Source organism: Anastrepha ludens, chromosome 4 (assembly GCF_028408465.1).
Source record: "Anastrepha ludens isolate Willacy chromosome 4, idAnaLude1.1, whole genome shotgun sequence".
Taxonomy (NCBI): domain Eukaryota; kingdom Metazoa; phylum Arthropoda; class Insecta; order Diptera; family Tephritidae; genus Anastrepha; species Anastrepha ludens.
The window spans coordinates 39037504-39062773 of record NC_071500.1 but is presented as its reverse complement, the minus strand read 5'-3'; the positions used below and the strand labels follow the sequence as shown (position 1 = coordinate 39062773).

At 37.0% G+C, this 25270-nt stretch overlaps 1 protein-coding gene across 5 annotated transcripts in view; it reads left to right on the top strand.

Annotated features, from left to right (window-relative positions):
* Positions 1–5905: 5905 nt before the first annotated feature.
* The window catches only part of LOC128861743 (peptidoglycan-recognition protein LA), a 36580-nt gene continuing 17215 nt past the window's right edge, over positions 5906–25270 (top strand). The window contains exons 1-2 of one of the 5 annotated variants that reach the window (XM_054100119.1): positions 20230–20676; positions 24200–24397. In XM_054100119.1, coding sequence (XP_053956094.1) covers positions 24259–24397 — 139 coding nt within the window. In that variant the 5' untranslated portion in view covers positions 20230–20676; positions 24200–24258. Of the gene's footprint in view, positions 6500–20229; positions 20683–24015; positions 24398–25270 lie in introns of those variants that run through there. The other 4 variants (XM_054100117.1, XM_054100118.1, XM_054100114.1 and 1 more) reach the window with 4 other exon arrangements.

Sequence of the window (25270 nt, the reverse complement as noted above, 5' to 3'; positions counted from 1 at the left end):
AGGGTTTTATTAAAATATTATATCTACTCATAGCGGCATTTAGTTCCAGTGAATCAGTTGCATTATTATTATGGTTTGTTAGCCACAATGATTGTAGTTTTCGGGACATTGATCACAGAAGTGACCAGACTAGCATTCGGAAGTGCGCAGGTTTGAATCTCCGTGTATGAATTATATTGTATAAAAAGCAAGCAAGGCAAACCTCCAAGTGTATTTTTCCCATTAAAAAGCCTCTCATAAAAAACACTTTGCCGTTCGGAGTCGGCTTAAAAAAGTATGTCCCTCCACTTGTGTTTTAGTGCTAATGAAAATTTATTGATTCGTAGAAAATCCAATATTTTGAAAGCGCAAATTTAAATTTTTACTCCTTTTAAGGTAATGCAAGAATATTGAATCTTTTTCTCTCAACTCTTCTTAACATTGAAATCCGTTTTACACATTTTAAAAAGCGTTTGAAGTTATTGAATACGAATTAAAGCCATAGTGGTGTAATCATTCCCTCCGATCCCCAATCCATAGTGGGACATTGGGCATCAAGAGGTGCATTCATAGTAAAAATAAACAAACAAAAAAATACCAGAAAATACGAAAAAACTATATCGACATTTTTACAAAAAGAGTACCTTATCTTGTTACATAATCTCAAATATAGCAAAAAAGTCGTTCTCTTAACAAAAAAATATTAAATTGAATTTTACATAACCAAACATTTATTAAAAAAAACGCAAATTTTAATCGCACACAAAGTTCAAAAAATTGGTATTTTATTTTGTAGTTTGTGCGTTTTTATATCCAAGGCAGCACTGCAGTAGGGATTCTCTGGTAGCGAGAGAGAGATTTGACTGCTGCAAGGAGTAGAACACCAACAATAACCGCAATCGCGGGCAATGCGACCAGGTGTTAAAAAAGTAAAACTACATAAAACTGAGTAAATTATTGAACTAATTTTAAAAAAATGTATAATATATTTTTTTATAAACTGTAAACATAACATTTTAATTAGAACAGGCTAGAAAAATGTCATGAAGAAAGTACTAAAAATGCGAGACTAAATAACAAAAAAAAAAATGTTACGAAATTGATAATCTGGCCATACTGGTGCTAATACGACGTCACTCATTGTCAAATTCGCTGAGAGCAAAGAAACGGCACCATGACAGGCGCCATCTCATTATTCTATCATGTAATTTAAGGCAGTTCTCTTCTCGCGTTGCCGACATATGTATGTTCATTGGCTTCAACTATTCGCCACTTGCTAAGTCTTTTTTGTTTTTGGATGCGAATAATGCTAGGGTCACCTCGCGTACTATGACAACAGTTAGATATTGGATCAACAAATTTAAACGTGGGCGTACTTCTGTTTTTGATGAGGTGCGATCAGGACGCCTGGCAGACGTGGTTACCGATGAAATCAAACGAAAAGCCGACGGCATGATTCTCGCTGATCCACGAACGAAAGAGTGCGAAGTAACAGAGGCCGTAGGTGTGATGATAAGTTGGCGATGATCCGAAGAAAACAATCAAAACAATAGATTTCTTCCAGCGAATTGGATCCAAAAAAGGATGGATATTTTAGAAAAAGGAAGAACGATCACTGAACAATACTACAGTGAGTTATTGGATCTTTTTCACTGCCGCATTTGGCGAAAAAGAAGATGCTGTTTCACCACGATAACGCACCAACACATTCATCCGGAGTTGTGGCCGCTGAACTGCATGAATTGCTGCCGCATCCCCCGTATTCACCCGATCCGGCTCCCTGCGACTTTTTCTTCTTCCCTAACATGAAGAAATGGCCCGCGGGAAATAAATTTAGTTCAAACGAGGATTTCATCGCCAAGACAAAGGCGGATTTTGGAAAGTTCCAAAAATTCTATTTTTTGGAGGGGTTAAAAAATGGCCGGAGCGTTGGGAGAAGTATATCTTTCTAAAAGGGGACAATGTTGAAAAATAAAAAAAAATGTTTGATAAAATAGTGTATTCATTTCTAACACAGGTACTTATTGAATCCCCCTCGTAGCTTCATTGGAAAAGACACGACGAAATTGTAGTTAAAGACAATTTATACGAGCAACTAATCAGCAAATTTGCAGGAGGTGCAGGGTATACTAACCTGCATAAAGATAAACGTTCTTCAGAAAAGTTGAACATTTTTATGATTCGCTGGACATGAAGCATTTAGTTTTCGGAACGTTGCTGACACATTTAATATGGTAGTAGCTATAGTGTCTCGGGAAATAGGGTAACGACATTTATCAGCTCTCTGAGCCCGCAATACATGACGTGGTCCAATGGTGAAAGGAATTCTTTGTGGAAAGAAATTACTCTGTTCCGAAGGAAATACAAGATTTGGAATATGTGGAATAGAGATATCCAAAGACACCAAAGCCGCCCGTTTTGTGGAAGCTTGTAAATACACTCTAATTAAGTATGAGCATCCGTTATACTAGGTTGTTCAAGCCTGTTATGTTAGTACACTCGTCGTATCAACGTAGGTGAAGTTTCATTTCAATAAGTCAACTAATTTTTTGTTTACAAGCCATTTAGTATGGACGTGTCACAGTATTTTCTACACTGGAAAAAACCAAGTATCGTGCAGTGATAGAATTTTTATTTTTGGATTTTTGGAAGATTTAAAAACAAAGGAAATTTATGAACGAATGTTGAAAGTGTATAAGGACTTTTTGCCATCAATTAGTACATTATAAAGATAGGTTGCTGAATTTTCTCGTGGTTTTACAAGCCTTAAGGCCGATCCACGTCAAGGAGTCCAAAAACAAGAACAGCACCAGAAATCGTAGAAAAAATACAAAATATGGATTGGAAAATCGTCGAGTGACTGAAAGAGATTTGGTAGGAGCCCTAGGGAGCTCATTGGGCAGTGTAAGCAATATGTTAACTGAAGTATTGGGATTCAGAAAGCTGTGTGCCCAATGGGCCGCATTCGCTAACAATGCAACAAAAACACATACGCATGCGGCTTTCTCAGCAACATTTAGAGCGTTTCGAAAGGATAAAGTAAATTTTCAGAATTGATTCTTATCAAGACAAGAATGGTGTGAACCTGGTTCTTCGGCCCGAAATGGGTTCGTGTCCAAACATCGGCCAGAAGGTATTAGCATCAGTGTTTTCAAATGCGCAAGGAATTTTGCTTGTGAATTACTTGCAAACTGGTAAAATAATAAGCGTTGAATATTATTGCAACCTCTTAGACCAGCGGAAGTAAAAAAAAGTACGTGTAGCATGGTACACATAGCAGAAGTGAAACTTTCAAGGCAGACAAAGAAAGAGGGAGAGACCCGAGAGAGAATGAGAGAGAGACAGAGAGAAAATATATATATGTATATCTACATAACATTTGCTGAGAATACAAGTAGACAAAATTTATTAAAAAAAAAAAAACACCAGCTGAGGGTATTGAAACTTAAGGGACAGATACTTGTAAAATTTCGAAAAAAAATTTGTTTTTTTTCATAAAATGTTATATACTTTAAGAATATGTCAGAAAATTTTTAGAACGTAAATTTAGGTATTTCTTATATTATAGATCGTCAACCGTGACGACTCTATTCTTTGCGTTCGAGCGCTGGGAGAGGTATAGTTACGTATTCAAACTTTAGACGCGTTTTTCTCAAAACTATATTTTTCGAATTGGCGTACACGATAACTCGAAAAGTTATTGACTGATCTCCCTGAAATTTTGCGCACATCTTTTTTATGATATTACTTTCTATGTGTTTCAAGTTTTCGAAAATTTTTCGAAAAAATAATTTTTTCGAAGCAAAAATAGTAGTTTTTCGCCCAAAAATTCATGTTTTTTTAAGCACTTTATTCCGCGATTTTTTTTTCCATGTATTGCATGGCCTTGAAATTTCGCTCTCCATTCTCGCTCGTCCATCGACGCCTAAGAAGTTTCACTTCAAAAAATCGTGAAAAAAGACCCAATTTTCAAAGGAAAAAAATCTTTTTTTCAATAGGACAATGCATCGTGTCACAAGAGCATATTGACAATGGCTAAAATCCACGAATTAAAGTTCGGAAATGTTGGAGTATCCACCGTATTCTCCAGATTTGGCCCCTAGCGACTTCAATCCGTTTTCAGACCTAAAAAAATTTACGAGTGGAAAGCGTTTTGCACCAAACGATGAGGTCCTAACAGCTGTGGAAGCGTATTTTGCAGCCTTTCCAGATTCTCCAGATGGAATTCATAAATAGGAATCTCTTTGGAATTAGTATTATATAAATGCCAGGACTACATACTATTCGAACGTAAAAGCCTACAGTAAACGTACAAGCAAAAAAACCAAAAACTTTTTAATTTTTTTAATAATTTTAGAATCGAATATCTCGAAAACTATTCAGTTTTAGGCATTATGCCATGTAACTAAATTAATTAGAAATGACTTAACTAATAATTTCCTTAGATATCTCGAACGGCTTTCCCGGTAATCCTTTTACATATGTATAAGTTTATTCCTGCTACATGTTTCCGCTGCATATGTTTTGAAAGCTTTTTGTTCGAAGAGCAAGTACATATAAACGTAATTATATAAGTAAATATATCTACTTCATATCGATCAAGACAGAGGGTTTCTCCCCATTCACTCAAACAATACAGATATACGCAATTTTACTTTACACGCACATATGTATGTATGTATAGGAGTACGTACAGCGTTTTTCAATAGGTGCGCTTCAACTTTTTTCCGACGCAATATTTTTTATTTTTCGCTTGTCATTTGTAAACTTCATTAGTATACATTTCATCATGGAACGCTACACACTTGAGCAACGATTGCAAATCGTGCAAATTTGTTATGAACATAATCGTTCTGTTGCTGCTACTTTAAGAGCATTATTTTCCAAAAAATCATCTTCAGTGATGAAGCTCACTTTTGGCTCAATGGCTTTGTCAACAAGCAAAATATGCGTTACTGGGCACAAAGCAATCCACACGTGATTCATGAGGCACCATTGCATCCCGAAAAAATCACTGTTTGGTGCGGTTTACATGCCGGCGGCGTAATTGGCCCATATTTTTTCGTTGACGAGAACGATCGCCACGTTACTGTGAATGGAAATCGATACCGCGACATGATAAACGATTATTTTTGGACGCAATTGAATGGTATGGACTTAGACGACATGTGGTTTCAACAGGACGGGGCCACAAGCCACACAGCACACGCTATAATTGATTTGTTGAAGAGTAAGTTCGATGAGCGCATTATTTCCAGAAATGGACCGGTCGAATGGCCGCCGCGCTCGTGTGATTTGACGCCTTTAGACTATTTTCTTTGGGGTTATGTGAAGTCATTGGTCTACAGTAACAAGCCGGCGACGATTTGTGAGCTCAGAGCCAATATTTAACGCGAAATTGCTGGATTTTCAACGATTGGACTTCGTAAAACGTGCACGCGGGGGTCATGCAAAAGAAATCGAATTTCATACTTAAATGTATGTATATGTTCAAACTCGATAATAAAAAAAAATTAGTTAAAAAAGTCAAACCGTTTGTGTTTTATTCAAAAAAAAAGTTGAAGCGCTCTTACTGAAAAACGCTTTATTTACATACATAAATAAATCTCTGCTGGTCGCATGATCTGATACTTGGCCTCTGGCGACGGTCAAGCATTGTTTGACAAGAACTTTATATGTGTGCGTGTCGGCTGATTGACGCTAATATCTAAAATTTTTGATTTTCATCATTCAAAAGCCGACAACAAGTATGTGTGACACGACGACACCCGACTGCACTAACACACACAAAGCTCAGTCAAGCATGCTGTATCGTCTCCAGAGGCCAACTATCTGTTATAAACTTGTATTGGATAAATTCTCCCCATGGCGAGCTGAAAGGCAATGAAATATCTCAGCAATAACGCATTGTAAGCTCAGTGTGAACCACAGTCAGAATTTTGAAAGCGGTTGAGCTAGACATGAAATCAAAACAAAGCGCGCGCGTGTGACTGACCGGTTTGAAATTACTCGTACACAGCTCTTTGTGGCGTGTTGTGATGGTTGTCCACTTGTTAAAATTAACACAAAAATGTAATATTTATGGGAATTACATTTTATTTACTAATTAAAAAATAATAACTGTACTAACTAGTGTATATAAAGTATATTTAAAATAATAATAGTAAAAAGTAAACGCTACACTTGTATCCTTCCAAAAAAATAAAAAAATAAAACAAAAATATGGAGGAGGACCGTGCAAGCATGCGCTCAACGAGCAATCCCAACCCTCTTACCTCCGCGGCAAACAATGCACTCTGGAGTCTGCAAGGTCACAGTTCTGGTCATCCAGTTAATAGTTCGCCTGCTGCGTTGCCACAAAATATCTTCACAAATCCTGCCATACAGCCATCGAGCGTGATAAACCTATCGAATTCGTCGGATGTCGTTATAGGTCCTATGACCCAATATCAGGGTCCCGTAACGATATACCAATATATGGATGCTACGGTGGAAGCGCGCTCCATGCAAGCGGGCGGAGGTAAATATGAAAGCTTTCATCTTGGAATGCTTATACATACATATGGAAAATTTATAAAATTCACGGAATTTCTAAGCTTTGAGTTAGCTGAGTATGCTTGTTAACCAGTAAGGGGGCATGTATGTATGTGTGTATCCATGTATTTATTATGTCGCACATCCACTCTTTGGATTGCACTGTATTTATAGTGTGAACTACTATGAGTACTTATAAATCAATATAATAAAGGGTTTTCCAATAACAGACGTTATTTTGAATAGGGTTCAGCTATCGAGAGATGATTACCGTTTTTTTATGGTCGGAATTTATTTTCAACAAGACGACGCTACGTGCCATACAAGCAACGAAACCATTGATCTTTTATGGGAAAAGTTTCCGGACCGTGTTATCTCTCGAAGAGGTGATCACAATTGGCCACCGAGATCTTGAGATTTAACACCTTGTGACTTTTTTCTTTGGGGCCACGTGAAAGAGAAGGTCTACGACGACACCCCACGGTCGATTCAAGACCTCAAAGATAGAATTCGTGAGGATATCGAGGACATGGGGCAGCCACTTTGCAGTTCGGTTATGGAAAATTTCATGAAAAGGATATTGTTCTGTAAGCGTGGTCATGGTGGTCATTTGCCTAATGTTATTTCCCACTATTAACGACATACCTTCGTCTTTATAATGAATTAAACATCCGATCACTTATATTAAAAAATAACATTTTTCTTTGAATATCAAAATAACACCTCTTATTGGAAAATGCTTTATAATGTGAAATATCTCAACTGATCCTAATAAATGAAATTTGTTTCGAAGTGCTTATTCAGTAATATATTCACGGTATATTTATTTACTATTATATTTTTATTATAAAATAAAAAATAAATAGTCTTCTTGTATTTGTATGTGATTTTCAAACTTGTTCTTTACCTCCTACGCGTAGGTATAGCTTCGTTTTTGACGTCAGAGCAAGTCTCAGGGCGCAATCTTCTGTTATTGTATATTATTCTTCGAATGCTCGATTAAAAGGATGGTTTTGAGGTGGTGACAATACACTTCAACCCTTTGTTTTTCTGCATTCTGCGATGCCTCTGAAGTGAAAATTATTACTTAGTATTTCTTTATTAATTGAAATCATTCAAATAAAGTGAAATTAGACTTTATGAAAATATTGATTTTGATTAAGTACATTACTTCAGAGTCGTTTAAGGTGGTGAGCAGAGGATCGATCACCATGCACCAGAGCAATGGAGACAGCACACCACTTTAGGGACAACCTCTATTAACCCCGGATGACACCAGTAGATCTTCTTCTGCTCGCACCGTGACGATGCCTTGGGCCAGCATTGAACGAATCCAATTCACTAGCACCCGGTCTATGCTGTGCCTACTGGCAGAGTTGCACATACTGTCAAAAGTAGCATTACCAAACGCCCCCTCTATGTCTAAAAGATGATCATAGCGTAGTCCTTCATGTCGTTGGCCAGCTCTACCCCAGCAACAAGGTTTTGCAGTGCCGGCTCGCAGGAGAAAGAGGGTGAACCTTCAGCGACTTCTGACGTATGCACAATTCCACCAGTCGTTCGAGACTTTTCAGCACGAAAAAAAGTCATGCTGATGTTCTCTAAAGCTTTTGGGGCTGGTGTAGTCGTCTCTTCCAACCTTTGAGATGAAGGCGACCCTCACCATCCTCCAAGAGCGTGGTATATAATAGGCCAGTGCCAGGCATGCAGAGAAGATTTCCTTCAAGGCTGCTGTCGCGGACTCTGCGCCTTCCTTCCTTCCTTTATATGTACGTACATATGTATTTAAATGCATGAATGGGCATACAATTTACTGCAATGAGTTACGCAGTTATAGAGGTATTTAATCCTGTAGAAACATGCGATAACGACCTCACCTAACTCACTCGCCGAATGTTAAAATGAAATTCTTTGGTGAAAGACAAGCGAATAGACAAACAGCAAAGATCATTATATGTTGTCATAAAAAAACATGTTTAAGGAAGCCTTAAGTATGTACAAAGCTTAATATGTAAAAAAAAAATATGTTAACAATATGTTTTGGAAACAAATTTATAGTCGGAGTTGATTTCAATGCAAAGAACATGACATGGGATACCAGACTGACCAATACTAAGGGAAAAGCTCTACTTGACGCCATCAAAGAATCCAACTGCGAATTTATAAGCACAGGAGAACCCACTTACTGGCCAACTTGCGTTACTAAAGTACCCGACTTACTGGACCTTTTCCTAACAAAATCAATAAATTTAAAAATGTTGTCAAATAAATACTGCCTTGAACTTTCGTCTGCCCATTCGCCAATCACCCTGACAACTCAAAAATGCTTGCAACTAATAGGACTATCAATAAGTTCGTGCGGTTTTACAACAGATGGCGTAACTTGATTATTATTCCATCGATCCACATTTCCAAACATTCATTGGAGAGCTACTGTCGTAAGGCACAAACGTCAGTATAAGTTTTTTATTTGAAGCGTAAACAACAATATTTTTACCACACTTGAAAATGTCGAATTTCGTGCCAAATAATGTGTTTTTGCGGGGAATTCTTCTTCATTATTTTAATATGAAGAAAAAAGCAGCCGAAAGTCATCGTATCTTGGTGGAAGTTTATGGTGAGCATGCTCTATCTGAGCGAACGTGCCAGAAGTGGTTTGCACGCTTTAAAAGTGGTGATTTTGTCTTGGAAGACGAAGAACGCGAGGGTGCGCCGCCAAAGTTCATGGATACCGAATTGGAGGAATTGCTCGATCAAGATCCGGCTCAAACGCAAGAAGAGGTTGCAAAAACTTTGGGAGTTGATCAATCAACCATTTCCAAACGTTTAAAAGCCATGGGAATGATCCGAAAGGTAGGCCATTGGGTGCCGTATGAATTGAAGCCAAGAGACGTTGAACGCCGTTTTATGGCATGCGAACAACTGCTTCAACGGCACAAAAGAAAGGGTTTTTTGCATCGAATTGTGACTGGCGATGAAAAGTGGGTCCATTACGACAATCCAAAACGTCGGGCAACGTATGGATACCCTGGCCATGCTTCAACATCGACGTCGGCGCAGAATATTCATGGCCTGAAGGTTATGCTGTGTATCTGGTGGGACCAGCTGGGTGTTGTGTATTATGAGCTACTGAAACCGAATGAAACGATTACGGGGGATGTCTACCGACGACAATTGATGCGTTTGAGCCGAGCACTGCGAGAAAAACGGCCGCAATACGCCGATAGACACGACCAAGTTATTTTGCAACATGACAATGCTCGGCCACATGTTGCACAAGTGGTCAAAACATACTTAGAAACGCTCAAATGGGATGTCCTACCCCACCCGCCGTATAGTCCAGACCTTGCGCCATCCGATTACTATCTCTTCCGATCGATGCAACATGGCCTGGCTGACCAGCACTTCCGTAATTACGATGAAGTCAAAAAATGGATCGATTCGTGGATTGCGGCAAAACCGACCGAATTTTTCACAAAGGGAATCCGTGAATTGCCAGAAAGATGGGAAAAAGTAGTAGTAAGCGATGGACAATATTTTGAATATTAAATTTGTAACCATTTTACGTCAATAAAGTTTCAAATTTCGAAAAAAAACCGCACGAACTTATTGATAGTCCTATTAACACTTGGTCGGACACCCCATAACCATCGAACAGACTGGGAGGCTTTTATAGAAATAATGGAACAAAGCCTGGACAGGAAAAAGTCATTAATAACTACCAACGTTACTGAAACAGCAATAACTTTTATTAATGACACGGCTATTATGTTACTAAGCTGATCTTCTACACCAACAACTTCAAACTACATACAAAATATGATATTTCTGACGCCATAAAAAAAATTAAAACAAAAGAGAAAACTGAGAAATGAAAAATGGCAGACTACAAGATTTCCTATTGACACATGAAAATGACAAAAAACTAAATAATTCCCTTAAAATTATTGACGCAACAAAATCTACAAACTATTCATTGTGGAAGCGACATAACAGATGGTCGGAGCTACAATACACCTCCCACCAATAAGAACCACAAACGGGCAATGTTCGAGCTATCATCGGAAAAAGCGACTATTCTTGCTCCACATTTTAAAGATATATTTGAAAATGAAAATAACAGCGACTTAGATTTGCCTCATCCAACAAGCAATAAAGTTTTTGCAAATAATCAAAAAAACAGAGATAAAATAATTAATTTCGACATTAAAAATAACAAATCCCCTGGATGCGACCTCATCTCGAAAGCAATTGTAAAACATATGCCCGACAGACATCCAAATGGATACAAACGCTTCGGCTGTGAAAGTATTCGATGCGGTACCAGTTGGTGGTAGCAGAGGAAGAAGAAGGCCTCCTCTGCGTTGGAAAGATCAGGTGGAGAAGAGCTTGGCTTCACTTGGTGCGTCCAACTGGCGCCGCTTAGCATGAAAAAGAAACGACTGACGCGCTTTGTTAAATTCGGCCAAAATCGCACAAGCAGTTATCGCACCAATTAAGAAGACGAAGATGTTCACTCAAGGCAATGTATTAGGACCCACTCTGTATCTCATCTGCGCCGCTGATATACCGGAATCGTCTTCAGAAAATAGCATGATTGCGACGTTTGCAGATGACACTGTACTAATGACATCTCATGGAAACCCGAATATACCACAAAACACATTTACAAAACGACCTAAACAAAACACTGGATTAGTTCAAAAAATAAAATATAGAAAGTAATGGCGACAAAACAAATCAAGTGAATTACACGAACAGCAATGTAACCATAGACTCATCAAATTGTAAACTCTGACGCGAATACTGATATAAAAACTAAATACTTAGGTATTACAATTGACTCTAAACTAAACTGGAAGGACCATATAATAAAAAAAAAAGAAATGGAATTAAAAATCGCTCTCGGCAACTGTAATGGTGTACAGGCTGCTAGGACCTCAGTCAAAGTTCTCACTGCAAAACAAAACCTTAATCTGCAAAACTATAATTACACCAATTCGGAAGTATGTCATAGAAGTTTGGGGCACAGCTCTTAAATCCAATTTGAACATACTGTAACGTGTCCAGTCGAAGATACTTGGGACGATAACAAATACACCTTGGTATATACCAAAACCTGACTTTCACCGCGACTTAAACATCGACACAGTTGAGCAATACAAGCTGCGAGCAGAAGTCACATGCGCAGACTTCTGGCACACAAATCTGACGATGAGGGATCTTGCTGATGATAAAAAATGCAATAAAAAGAGAAACGAAATACACCAACTAACCTTTTATAATGTAATAATAAGAAATATATTTATTTACTTATCTAAATTATCATAGTAAATGAAAAATTATCCTAAATGATCTTGAAGACCAATGGCCTTACAGTAGCATTTAACTTTCCTAAATCTCTAAAACAAATTACTCATTGTCATGTTGTAAGATGTTTTTAGAATTGCGTGTAAAACAAGACCGTAAAAAAAGAAAAGCAAAGAGTGCTGAGTGTACATATATGTATAAAATATAATTTGAATACTCTAACAGTTTCGCATGACGATTTCATTTGTTTTATAACTATAACTTTCTTTATAACTTTATATGCAGTTAATTGATAGTGAAATTAGTTAAGGTATGTACATATTTAATGAGTTTAAGATACTAATTTTCGCTAAGCTATTAATTTCTGACCCTTGCAAATACTTATTTAAAGCTTATCACGATTTATACATATTTAAGACTGCTCGGATGTGTATAAAAATGTACGTACACAACCATTGAAGGGAGTCACGACTGCGCTGCAATTTAGATTTGTGCATTTATCACTTGTGAAATTCTCAGAATCATCCATTTACTCGTACATGCAACGTGATATGCGGTATTTGAGTTTAATTTATAAGCCCATTAATGACGCTTTCAACTCTCTTAAGAAAATATTAATTGTTTGCATGCGACTAAATTTACTTTTTCATTAAATGTGTGCTTTCAAATATTATTGCAAAATTTAATAAATGTTCTTAGAGCGTTTCAAAGTAAAGATTCAAAAAGAGTTTTATTCTTGAGCTATTTTTGAATCTATTTTTTTTAACTACAAATGTAAAAGACTTCGTATATTTAGGAACCGGCATTAACACCCGTAACAATGTCAGCCTAGAAATCCAACGTAGAGTCTCTCTTGCCAACAAATGCTACTTTGGACTAAGTAGGCAATTGAGTAGTATAGTCCTCTCTCGACGAACAGAACTAACACTCTACAAGGATCTCATCATATCGCTCTTAACGTATGGCGCAGAAGCGTGGACGATGACAACATCCGATGAAGCGACGCTTGGAGTGTTTGAGAGAAAGATTCTGCGCAAGATTTTTGAACCTTTGTACGTTGGCAACGGCAAACATTGCAGGCGATGGACCGATCAGCTTTATGAGCTTTAGGAGGACATAGACATAGTCCAGCGAATAAAGAACCAGCGGCTGCGTTGGCTGGGTCATGTCGTCCGAATGGATACAAACGCTCCGACTTCGAAAGTATTCGATGCAGTACCACCTGGTGGTAGCAGAGGAAGAGGAAGGCCTCCCCTGCGCTGGAAAGATCAGGGGAAAAAGGACTTGGATTCACTTGGAGTGTCCAACTGGCGCCGGTTAGCACGAGAGAGAAATGACAGGCGCGCTTTGTTAAAGTCGGCCAAAATCGCGTAAACGGTTATCGCACTAATTAAGAAGAAGAAACTATAAAATTCATTCAATGGCTTCTTGGGTCAAGAGGCCAGATGGCACTTGGACTTCTACGACGGAAGAATCTCTATAACTTCTTTTAAACTCATCTTTGTTTTGCATGGGCAATCAAATCATTTTTACCTTTTCAAACTCCAGGTCCTGACGGAATCTGTCCTAAGATGTTACAGGAAACTCTTGAGAGTATCCTGCTAAAAGAAAGTTTCAAATCATGTCTAAACCTAGGATATATTCCAAATAACTGGAAACTTGTTAGAGTCGTCTTCATACCAAAGATTATCTCTACTTCTTTGATTATGCGTGATTACCAAAATCGTAATAAAACTTAATGGAGATGTGATAAAAGTGATTGCGGGCGTTTATGATGTGGTGCTAATGGCATCAGGACTGTGTCCCATTACGATCAGTGGGAACATTCAAAGAGACACAGGCTGCGGCCTAAGTTTAAACGCACGTAAATCAGAAGTTATACTATTTACCACCAGATATAAGGTACTAATTTTTTCCCTACCAAATACAAACTCTTTCACTTTCAACCAGTGCAAAGTACTTTGGGACTCCCAGACTCTGGAAATTAAACATTGAATAACGGGTAAAGAAAGCAGAAATCGCTTTAAATGCCTGTAAAGGTATGCTAGAAAGAAGATGGCATCTTCAACCCTAGTCTACATTGTGGTTGTATAAGCCGGTTATCCGATCAATTTTATGGTGTGGATCGGTAGTTTGGTGTACAGCTCTAGGGAGAGATTACAACATCAAATTACTTGGCAGAATATAAAGATCAGCCTATGCAATAACAGTCGGATCAATCAGATCATGTCCTAGGGAGACTCTTAAACATGAAACGACGGGACGCTTGGAGACACACGGCAATCATAACTGGCTTTTGTTGTGTCGGAGAACAAGCAGCCAAAGTGGGCATCCCTCACAACACATGGCTCAAATTTAGAGTAATATGACTACTTTGAATCGCAAAGTATCACAATTTGAAAGTGAAAATATGACGGATAAAATTAAAAAATATTATTGAATCCACGCAAATTTGTTATATAACACACGGGCTGAGAAGACCCGGGCCTAACAAAGAAAACGTGTTTTTTTTGTTTTGTTCAAAATTAGCTTTATTCATCAACGTAATTTCTATCAAGAACAACGAAAGCATTCCAGCGCCGCTCTTACATTTCAATACCACTTTTGTAGAGCGATTTAACTTTTACCTCAAAATAGGCCTCCGTTTCAGCGATAACCTCTTCATTTGAGAGAAATTTCTTACTGGCGAGCATTTGTTTTACTGCGAGCAGCTAGTAGTCGCTGGGAACCAAATCTGGATGTGGGAGCAATTCAAAGTTGAATTCATGTAGTTTTTCCATTGTTTTGATTGACTTGTGACACGGTGTGTTGCCTTGACGAAACAAAATAGAAAGTAAACGCAGCACCTACTTCGAAAAGAGCTTTCTCATAGTCAAATGCTCATGCAATACCTATAAAGCTATTGAGTTCTTTTGAAATCTTTATGATGTCAGCTAACTCACGCAACTTCACTTTTCGATCGTTCAAATGGTTTTTGGATTTTTTTATATTTTCTGGTGTTACCACCTCATTTGGACGCCCACTGCGTTTTGCATCATCGATGTCTCAACGACCACGTTTGAAGTCAGCAAACCAAATTTTGTTGTTGTTTCTGATGAAGCGGAGTCCCCATAACACTTTTGAAGCCATTGCTTAGCTTGAATGATATTTCTCCCCATCAAGAAGCAGTGTAAAATTAAAACACGAACTTCTTTTTGATCCATTGTTTTGAAAATAAAAAAGTAAAATCACTCTTAGCACTATAGCTCACGAGCTAATGAATAGAATATCATGAAAAACAGCTGTTTTTTTAAGGTTAGTACTAACTAGAAAAGAGGTGAATGCATTAGAACTAGTGCCATCTATGTGTTAAGCCCGGGACTTTTCAGCCCATGTGTTACATACACGTGTGCTACAATTCGATTCGTTTTTATTTTCTTATACTTTTTTCCTGGTTCACTATACGTATTTGAATATGCATCAAAAATGTATGGAAACCACACTATGAAACATTCAGTGATTACTGGGCATCAGTCATTAATAAGAGTACAGTGGCTCAATAAAGAACTCGGACACCTAAGTGATATGGTTGTAAATAAAAAAAATATATATTAAAATGCAAATCTAATACACTTCTGTGTCACATTTATTTTCGTTCTTGAAGCGTATTTTTCAAACATAAATAAATTTCAGCTCATTCGTAGATGGAAAATACAAACATAAAAAATTAAAAAAAAACTATATGACAAAAAAGAACTCGGACATTTATATAAAGATAGTAAGGCAAATAATATTTAAGAAAAAACAATATATGGTAATTAATATATAGTTGGCAAGCCTTTATTTTTTCTCACAGTATTCAGTCTTATTGGCACGGATTCGGCCAGCTTCTTGCATGTTAAAGGATCTATTTTCCCCCACTCTTATTCAATAGCAGCTTCTAGGTCTTTCTTGTTTCTAATAACATGCGTTTTCAGTTTGATTTCCAAATGAGCTCACAGATGTTCAAGTGCCTTATGCTTGGGATCGTGGTCATGATAGTACTGAAAATTGTCCTTAATTCCCAACTTGTCAGCACTTAGGGCCAAATTTTCTTTCATAATTGTTTGATATTGTTTGTTGTCCATATTGCCGTTAATGAAGCACAAATTTCCAGTACCAGCAATGGACGTACAACCCTATACCATTACCGACCCACCCCCATGTTTAACTGTTGGACGTAAATTTTTTTCCAGCAACTTTTCATTACATATGATTGTCCAGCTGACCGAAGTATGTTAAACTTGCTTTCATCTGCAAATAAAACGTGCTTCCAAAACTCGAAATCCTTATCCCGATAACGCTTTACAAATTTTATTCTCTTGTGTCGGTTAATCTCGTTGATGAAAGGTTTTTTTCATGCAACTCTTCCATTATAAATATTCTTTCGCAACACACTGTACCTATACTTTCAGGGTTGTAGTTATATTAATATTAAGGTATTCTGGTTTAGAATTTCGAAAATATCTTTTTTTCATGTTATGATAGTTTATACTTTCAAAAATACACTTCTAAATTTTTATATTGAAATTTGTTCTAGTTTAGTCGTTACAGTCCTTTAAAATGAGAACGGTTTGGAGTACGACGCCCAGATATAAACGCGTTAATCATGGTTTTCTCGAAACTATTTTTTCCGAGTTGGCGTTGGTAATTCCTCAAAAAGTACTAAAGCGATTGATTTGAAATTTTAATATGTTATTGAGTAGACTTGGCTTGTGACTCCCGCGGGTAGCAGAATTATAATTTTATAATCAATTTTTCTATTTTTTAAGAGCGAGTACGTGAAAAAAAATACTTTTTTTTTTGTTTTTCCAACAAACAGATAAAATATCTAGACAATTTTTTTTTTGTAAATCTGCTACCCACCATAGCGACATATCTCCTGATAAATAATCGACCGATTTTTTTTTCAGACGTACCTGAGCAGCCCAATCAGTTACGCCAGAGGCGTGTGTTACGTTAGGGGAAGCTTTGTTTTTTTATTACTGTCATTGAAAAAATATTTTTTTTTTTTTTGTAAATAAAGAATTGATCTATAAAAATGATTTTCAATTGATACCGATTGTTTTTCTTCAATTTTCAAAGCCTTCAATATTCACGTCTCTAGATTCGAAAGGTGCCTTAAGGTGTTAGGCGACTTCTGTTGCGAGCTTAGAAGCGCTTAAATTTAGGGTTTTCTTAATTTGTTACACTATCCACAGTTCATCTGCATCCGAAAACAGTTTTGGCGTCCCGATTTCTTCTAATTTTCCACGGATTTTCTTTCTTAGAAAAGTTGTATCACCGAAAACAATTTTGGCGTCCCGATTTCTTTTTATTTTCCACAGATTTTGTTTCTTAGAAACGTTTTATCACGTCGTATACAGTCGAACAGGGTCTATTCACTATTTCTGCGATTTTCCGAACGGTTTTATCCTTTTCATGATTGCTAATAATTAAATTTCTGACTTCAATTGAGATTTTCCCCGCTGTCTACCCATATTTATAATTTGGACTTTTATTCAAGGAAACACGACTGAAATTTTATTTTATTTATTACGTTTGGTTCTTTCTTTTCACTGTTCTACCGAGTGCAAATTAATTGTGGGATTCTCCGTTTTAAAGTGCTAAGCAATCGCAGTAATGCCAGATGTTCGACTACTTTTTTGACACCAATTTTGCGAATGCTGCATGATAAATTTTTATACGAAGAAGGTAATGGATTTGTAAATTATTATTACTATACTTAAAATCCTATTTGAATACCCAATAGAAAAATATTAAATTAAAAATATTTAACTTGCATTTCTTGCAAAAATTTTAAATTTGAAGCTGCGAGTCCGAGTTTTTTATTGAGCCACTGTATAAGAAAACAATTTGAGTGGTGTGTTTTTAGACATGACAAAAAAATATACAATAATATTTTTTCTTTTCGTATTTTTTGTTTTATATCCTTAAAAGTTAAAATGATTTGATAGAAAGAAACGGAAATATTTAATTTTAAAAAATCCTACATAAAAATTTCACTCATTACATAACTCTCAAAATTATGATATTTCTTTCAAAATTCTTCACTTCTATTGCTCTCAGGCCTACAAATAAACCAATTTTAAGAAAAATTTACAGCAATGCCCGAAATTCTTGGCATCAAATCTATCGTACGCAACAGGATGGAAACCAAACCATAGCTTTCAAAAACGTTCAATTAATTAAGGCTTGTATCTATAATAGACTATTCTAATTAGTTCTTGCTGATGTTCAATGATGCGTAATTGCCACTTGTATTTAGTAGATCAAAATTGATTTACTGATAACGATTTATGTATGTACATATTTATATGAGCCGTCCCTTACACTATATATGAACTTTGGTATAATTTCCACTGTTATATACAATAAAAACCATTTGTTACTTAAAGTAAGGCAAAACAAATAATCGTACGTGTTGAGCAAACACAAATCATAAAAGTCGACGTACTAAGAAACAATCATTGCGATTCACGCCCGCTGATATAAAAACGTTTCTACGTACAACAAGTAAGGAAGGCTAAATTCCGCGCACATTTTAGTAAAATTTAATTTGGGCTGCCTGTTAATTTTTGGAATCAAACAAACTCACTTATACATATATAGCTTGCAACATCAAACGGGCGGTCGGAAATTTAATTAAATAAAAATAAATAATTGGCGCGTACACTTCTGTTAGGTGCTTGGCCGAGCTCCTCCTCCTATTTGTGGTGTGCGTGTTGATGTTGTTCCACAAATGGAGGGACCTACAGTTTCAAGCCGACTCCGAACGGCCGATATTTTTATGAGGAGCTTTTTCATGGCAGAAATACACTCGGAGGTTTGCCATTGCCTGCCGAGGGGCGACCGCTATTAGAAAAATGTTTTTATTAATTTTGCTTTCACCGAGATTCGAACCAACGATCTCTCTGTGAATTTCGAATGGTAATCACGCACCAACCCATTCGGCTACGGCGGAAATTTAATTGTAATATATAAAAAAGTGACCGGCGTAGCCGAATGTGTTGGTGTGTGACTACCATTCAGAGAGAACTTAGGCTCGATTCTCGGTGAAACACCAAAATAAAGAAAAAGTTGTTTCTAATAGTAGTCGCCCCTCGGCAGGCAATGGCAAACTTCCGACTATATCTTTGGATTCGGCTTAAAACTGTAGGTTCCTGCATTTGTGGAACAACATCAAGACGCACACCCCAAATAGGAGGAGGAGCTCGGCCAAACACCCAGAAAGGGTGTATGCGCCAATTATAAGGGTTTTCCAATAATAGGTGTTATCTATCGCTATCGAGAGATGATTAACGTTTTTTTATGGCCGGAATTGGATGGTATTGATCTGGATAACGTTTATTTTCAACAAGACAGCGCTGCGTGCCACACAAGCAACGAGACCATTGATCTTTTACGGGCAAAGTTTTCGCACAGAGTTATCTCTCGAAGAGGTGATCACAGTTGGCCACCGAGATCTTGTGATTTAACACCTTGTGACTTTTTTCTTTGGGGCCACGTGAAAGAAAAGGTCGACGCCGACAGCCCAGGGTCGATTCAAAACCTCAAAGATTGAATTCATGAGGCTATCGAGGACATAGGGCAGCCACTTTGCAATTCAGTTATGGAAAACTTGATGAAAAGGATATTGTCCTTTGAGCGTGGTCGTGGTGGTCATATGCCTGATGTTATTTACCACTATTAACGGCATACTTTCCTCTTTCTAATGAAATAAACATCCGATCATTTATATTAAAAAAATAGCATTTTTCTTTGAATATCAAAATAACACCTCTTATTGGAAAACCCAGTATATATATATAAAAGTGGGCGTGATTTTTATCGCATTTCAATTGTGTTTATTTATTTCGGGTATATGAATTGCGCTGGTATATGTATAAACTTCGGTCCGTACCGAATTTAGCATTTTCTTACTGGTTTTGCTTGAGTTATTGCGTGCACGGTTTGAACAAAATTACAATACCCTAGTACGGGTGGGTATAAAGATACTTGTAAATACATATATCTGCCTATCTATACTCGTAATACTTATATGATATATGTATGTAAACACTTACACTTCCCATCTAAAATCAACAAAAACTCATCGCTAAGCCACTTAGCTCACTTACTATATATTCATATATACTTACATACCTAAAGATATCGATATGTACTATGTATGAGGTGATATCACGTATGGCACGGAGAACCGAATACGCCAATCGACATTCTGACCACTTCGCTGGATGATCGGTTTGTTTGCTGGTCAATTGGACGGCTGGCTAAATGACTGCTTGCTTATTTGCCCATCGGCATGTGTGTATGTATGTAGCGTTCTCCAGCTGGTTGTTTGACTTGTCACCCTTTGAGTAAAGTTTTGCGAAAATTTAACAATCGCATTTAGTTGAGATTTTGCTGAGCGCTGTTGAAGCGGTTTCGTTACGGCGCATTGTGACGACGACGACGACAACGATTACAAATGCGTCTGATATCGCATTCCGCGAAAATGACTTTTAGTTTTTTTCTTTTACTAAATAAATAAATATGGCAATAAGAAATTGCGTGAAATAATATTTTTTTGCGGAAATTCTGCTGTCGTAAAATGCCTTTAAAATCAACAGTGTATACAAATATAAAAAGTGTTGTCAATGCAATTGGAAGCAAGGAAATTATTCCAAGTGAAGTGAAACGGTTTAATCGGTGTGCGGGGGGTAATCGGTGCTACAAATAATTATTAGTGACGTCATACTATGTTTACATGCAAATTTGTGTATGCGATTATTAGTCACGACTTTATATAAAATTTAAACGACGCATTCTGGCCTCTAGGCGGGATTCAGAATTGTAAGAGTGAGATAAAGAAATTTAGTAAACAAAGAAACGAGCACACCAACACTTTCCCTGCAAGAAAATCTGAGACTAGTGAAAAAAATTGTTACCAAGTATTCAGAACTGCTGCCTTCTTTGGGAAAATGCGAAGCAGTCTTTTAGTGATCAAAAGAGGGTTTACTTAAAACCTTATCCTAGTTTTAGTACCTTTAGTGAATGAAGGCAATACTTTAAATCTTCCAAATCTGCGAAAAAAATTGCCTACAACATTTCCAAGGATATATTATTTTCAGCTAAAAATTAAAAATAAAGGCATAACAATAAATGAAAATTATTGTATGATCTGGCGATGTGCCGCAAGGCTTACCTTTTTATCATCGAGATATTTGAAGAAGAAGTTTTTATCGAATTCTGAGCGATCGAACCGACCGGGCGCAATTAATAAACACGCAATAGTTTTTTTTAAAGCTAGTATTTTTATTAATAAAAATGCAAAAATGTGATTATGAAAAATGGTGCATAAGTCTCAATCCTATTAATTTCAGCTAGTAGTAGTAATAATTTAATACTCATAGTTGCAATATAAAAACATTTTCTTATCGGTATTTTCAACTTGCTAGTAACCTTGACCCTTTATAGAGCTGAACTGCAGCACTGAACAATTCCCTACTAGTCGCTCTCTATGGAGGAGCAAATAATATTTAAAGCAATTTAAAAAAAAAGTGAGTTTAGATAACAGTATTCAAGTAGTGTTTTCCAAGCGGAGGTATCCACAATTAGGGAAACAGTGGATTGGTTGTTTACCTCGGTAATTACCGTTAAGGAAGTAAATATTTACTCCGATAGCCAAGCGGCAATTAGGGCCTTGGGCTCATTGTTTATGCGTTCGAGATTAGTCGGGGAATGTCTGGCTTCCCTCTCGATTGCATCCAAATACTTCGACATCAGGTTCATTTGGGTTCCCGATCCCAGCGGCATAGAGGGAAACTGCTGGGCTGATGAGCTGGCTAGGCAGGGAACTTTGGAGACGGTTTCGTCACGAAATGAGGGGATTGGGGTTCCCTTAAGAATCTCTGGTCTCTGGAAAGATGGGCCTCGAGTCAACTCAGCGAGCACTGGGCTAGTGCGCAGACGTGCAAGGTCGCGAGATCCTTCTGGCCACGGCTAGATCGGGGACGCTCGAGGGAACTCCTAAGGCTAACAAAGCCCCAGCTCTCAAATTTGGTGGGTGTCCTTACCGGACATTGTCCGTTAGGTGTTCATGCGATGAGACTTGGGATTGCCTCAAGTCCGTTCTGCAGAAGCTGTCTTGAGGACGAAGTGGAATCATCTCTACACCTTCTTCTCAGCTGCTGTTGTCCGGTAAAGATTTAGACATCTGGTCTGTCGTTTTTTCGCTACGCCTACGGATATTGCGGTTCTAAATATCACAAATCTGGTGAAGTTCATCAGTAGCTTGTTGCGGCTAATTACGGACATAAATCAGCAGCCGACGGCGTCGTCGTAAATACACGGTCATCATCGTCTCTAATCCCAAGGCTCCTTCTTCTTTCTCCTTTCCCCTGTATGGCATCACAACGGACGAATTTTTGAATATTTGTCCAAGTGTGCCCTAAGCTAGAGCAGCCATTTAACCTAACCTAACCTAACCTAACCTAACAGTATTCAAAAATTTTACGATAACTAAATGTTGATAAATTTTTTATCAAAACATTTTACAGAAATGTTTGGAAAAAGTTCGGCATTTTTTTTTTGCCAAAACCGAACTGAATTTTGTGACCGAACATTGCCGAAGCCGAAGTTCGGTATCTATTTAAGTTTGGTTTTTCGCCATAACCATAACCAACCCTGAAATATTTAACAAACTTATTTTGATATTTATGCTCAGGATTTTAAAATTAGAAATGAACTAAGAAAAATACTTTGATTTAGTGATCCATGGCTGCATGACAAAATACATCAAATTTTATTTCTATGGTACTTCAATATCAAACGCTTATGGGTATGTCTCCTTTGTTAGATCCAATCTTGAATAATTCTGAGATCTTCAATATACCGGGCAATCCCTAAGAATCGAAAAAAAAAATTAGAAACAATTTACTAGATATACCTCAATTGGAATGGTAACATGGCCGAGTACAGAAGCAGGTGTTTTTTACTCGGGTTGCTAACACTAGTTACGCCTCTAAAACATTATTCCATAATGCGTCTAGGGAGCTTAGTGACCGACTATATTAATTCTTATTACTTTAGCTGGAGTTAATTAATTTTAATTGCCCCACGCGTAATTTAAGGCTCTCTTATACATTCCGTATTCCACAATGTAGGGCCAACAACTCCTTAAAATCACCGCTCAATTATTATCTTAGACTCTTGAATAAAGTACATAGGTAGTCAGTTGGAGTTATTCCCAGAAAGAATAATTTATTGCTTTAATCAAAGCTAATAAATAATTACTTACATAGTTCTAGCAATCTATATGTACAACTAAAGGATTTTCCAATAAGAGGTGTTATTTTGATATTCAAAGAAAAATTTTATTTTTTAATATAAATGATCGGATGTTTATTTCATTATAAAGAGGAAGGTATATAGTGGAAAATAACATCAGGCAAATGACCACCACGACCACGCTCAAAGGACAATATCCTTTTCATCAAGTTTTCCATAACCGAATTGAAAAGTGGTTGCCCTATGTCCTCGATAGCCTCACGAATTCCATCTTTGAGGTCTTGAATCGACCCTGGGCTGTTGGCGTAGATCTTCTCTTTCACGTGGCCCCAAAGAAAAAAGTCACAAGGTGTTAAATCACAAGATCTCGGTGGCCAATTGTGATCACCTCTTCGATCACCAATTCAGGCCATAAAAAATCGTTAATCATCTCTCGATAGCGCAATCCATTCTCCTCTAAATCCTATTATTGGATAAAGAAATTAAATTAATTAGATAAATAATCGATAAAAGCTTCAAGCCACAGTGGCAGTGACTGTAACAAAAGCGAAAAGTTACTCTAACAAGAGCTTCAGTAGCAAGGCTTCCTATTTCGCAAGAAGCGCACCAGTCCGAAAACACTAACTTTTTCTGCAGGGCGTGTTAATGTGTTTGTTACATACATAGGTACATATATTTCCCCAACCATTTATTAGAGACATTTATAGTATGTATATTAAAGACTTATTTAATGGAACGTTTGTGGGAATGATAGTCGTTTAAATATCGGCATTCTTGTGTAATAGAGTTCAGTGTAAAATTGTTAACCATTTTATTAATAAGTAATTGCATCCAAAAGCAAAAACATACCCCTGGTAATTTTTTTGGAATTTAAACAATTTATCGTAATAAAAAATCACATAGCCACAAAACCAGTTTGAAAATTCTAAATACAATAAAAATTATGAAAAAAAAACCTAATAAATGCATTAATACAACACTTGACCACCTCACATTCTCGCTTGATGTAGAACGTATTGTGAAAAACATTAAAAATTATAATTAAATAATCCGCAACCTCTAAAAACTTTATAAACACACCCACCAGCCTTCTCGTTTCAAAATAATACACAGTTCATAATTTTTCCTACGGGAAATATCACATATATGTATATATACTCGTATCTTCATATAATCAAAATGAAATTGTTGTTGAAAGTGAATTCAGAAAAAGCTCGCAAACGCTATGTCAGCTCTGTGACTTTGCCAACCTCATCAGCGAATGGAACTGTTGCCACAATAAAACGTGAGTATTTGTTTAATTAATTTTTTTACTCATAATTATTATTTTTTCTTTTTTTAATAATTCTATGTACTTATACAGCTCCATACAAATGCTGGTATGGAATACTCCGAATAGATTTGCTTTACAGCGTTAATTAATTAAGTACCGATTTGTTTGTTGTGTTGTTGATTTATAACTATATTATAAAACACATGGGCTGAAAAGTCCAGTTAGTACTCACCTTAAAAAGACAGCTGTTAAAATTTCATGTATTCAAGTTCGTGAGTATTTGTACTAAGAGTGACGCTACTTTTTTATTTTCAAAACAATGGCTCAAAAAGAATTTCGTGTTTTAATTTTGCACAGCTTCTTGATGGGAAAAATACCGTTCAAGTGAAGCAACGGCTTTAAAAGTGTTATGGGGACTCCGTTCCATCAGAATGAACAACAAAATGATGATTTGCTGACTTCAAACGTGGTCGTGGAGACACCGAATGTGCACAACGCAGTGGGCGTCCAAATGAGGTGGTAACACCAGGAAACATAAGAAAAATCCAAAAAATCGTTTTGAACGATCGAAAAGTAAAGTTGCGAGAGTTAGCGGGCATCGTAAAGATATCAAAAGAACCTGCTGGCTTTATATTGCATGAGCATATGACTATGAGAAGCTCTGTTCAAAGAGGGTGCCGCGTTTGCTCACTGTTGACTAAAAACCGGAACGTGTTGATGATTCTGAGTAGTATTTGACATATGCGGCAACGGATGAAACATGGATCCATCACTGCACTCCAGAATCAAAACGATCGTCATCTGAGTGCAAAGTAGCTGGTAAACCTCGTCCAAAGCGCCCGAAAGCACAACAATCGGGTAATATTCATCGACTATCTTTAGAAG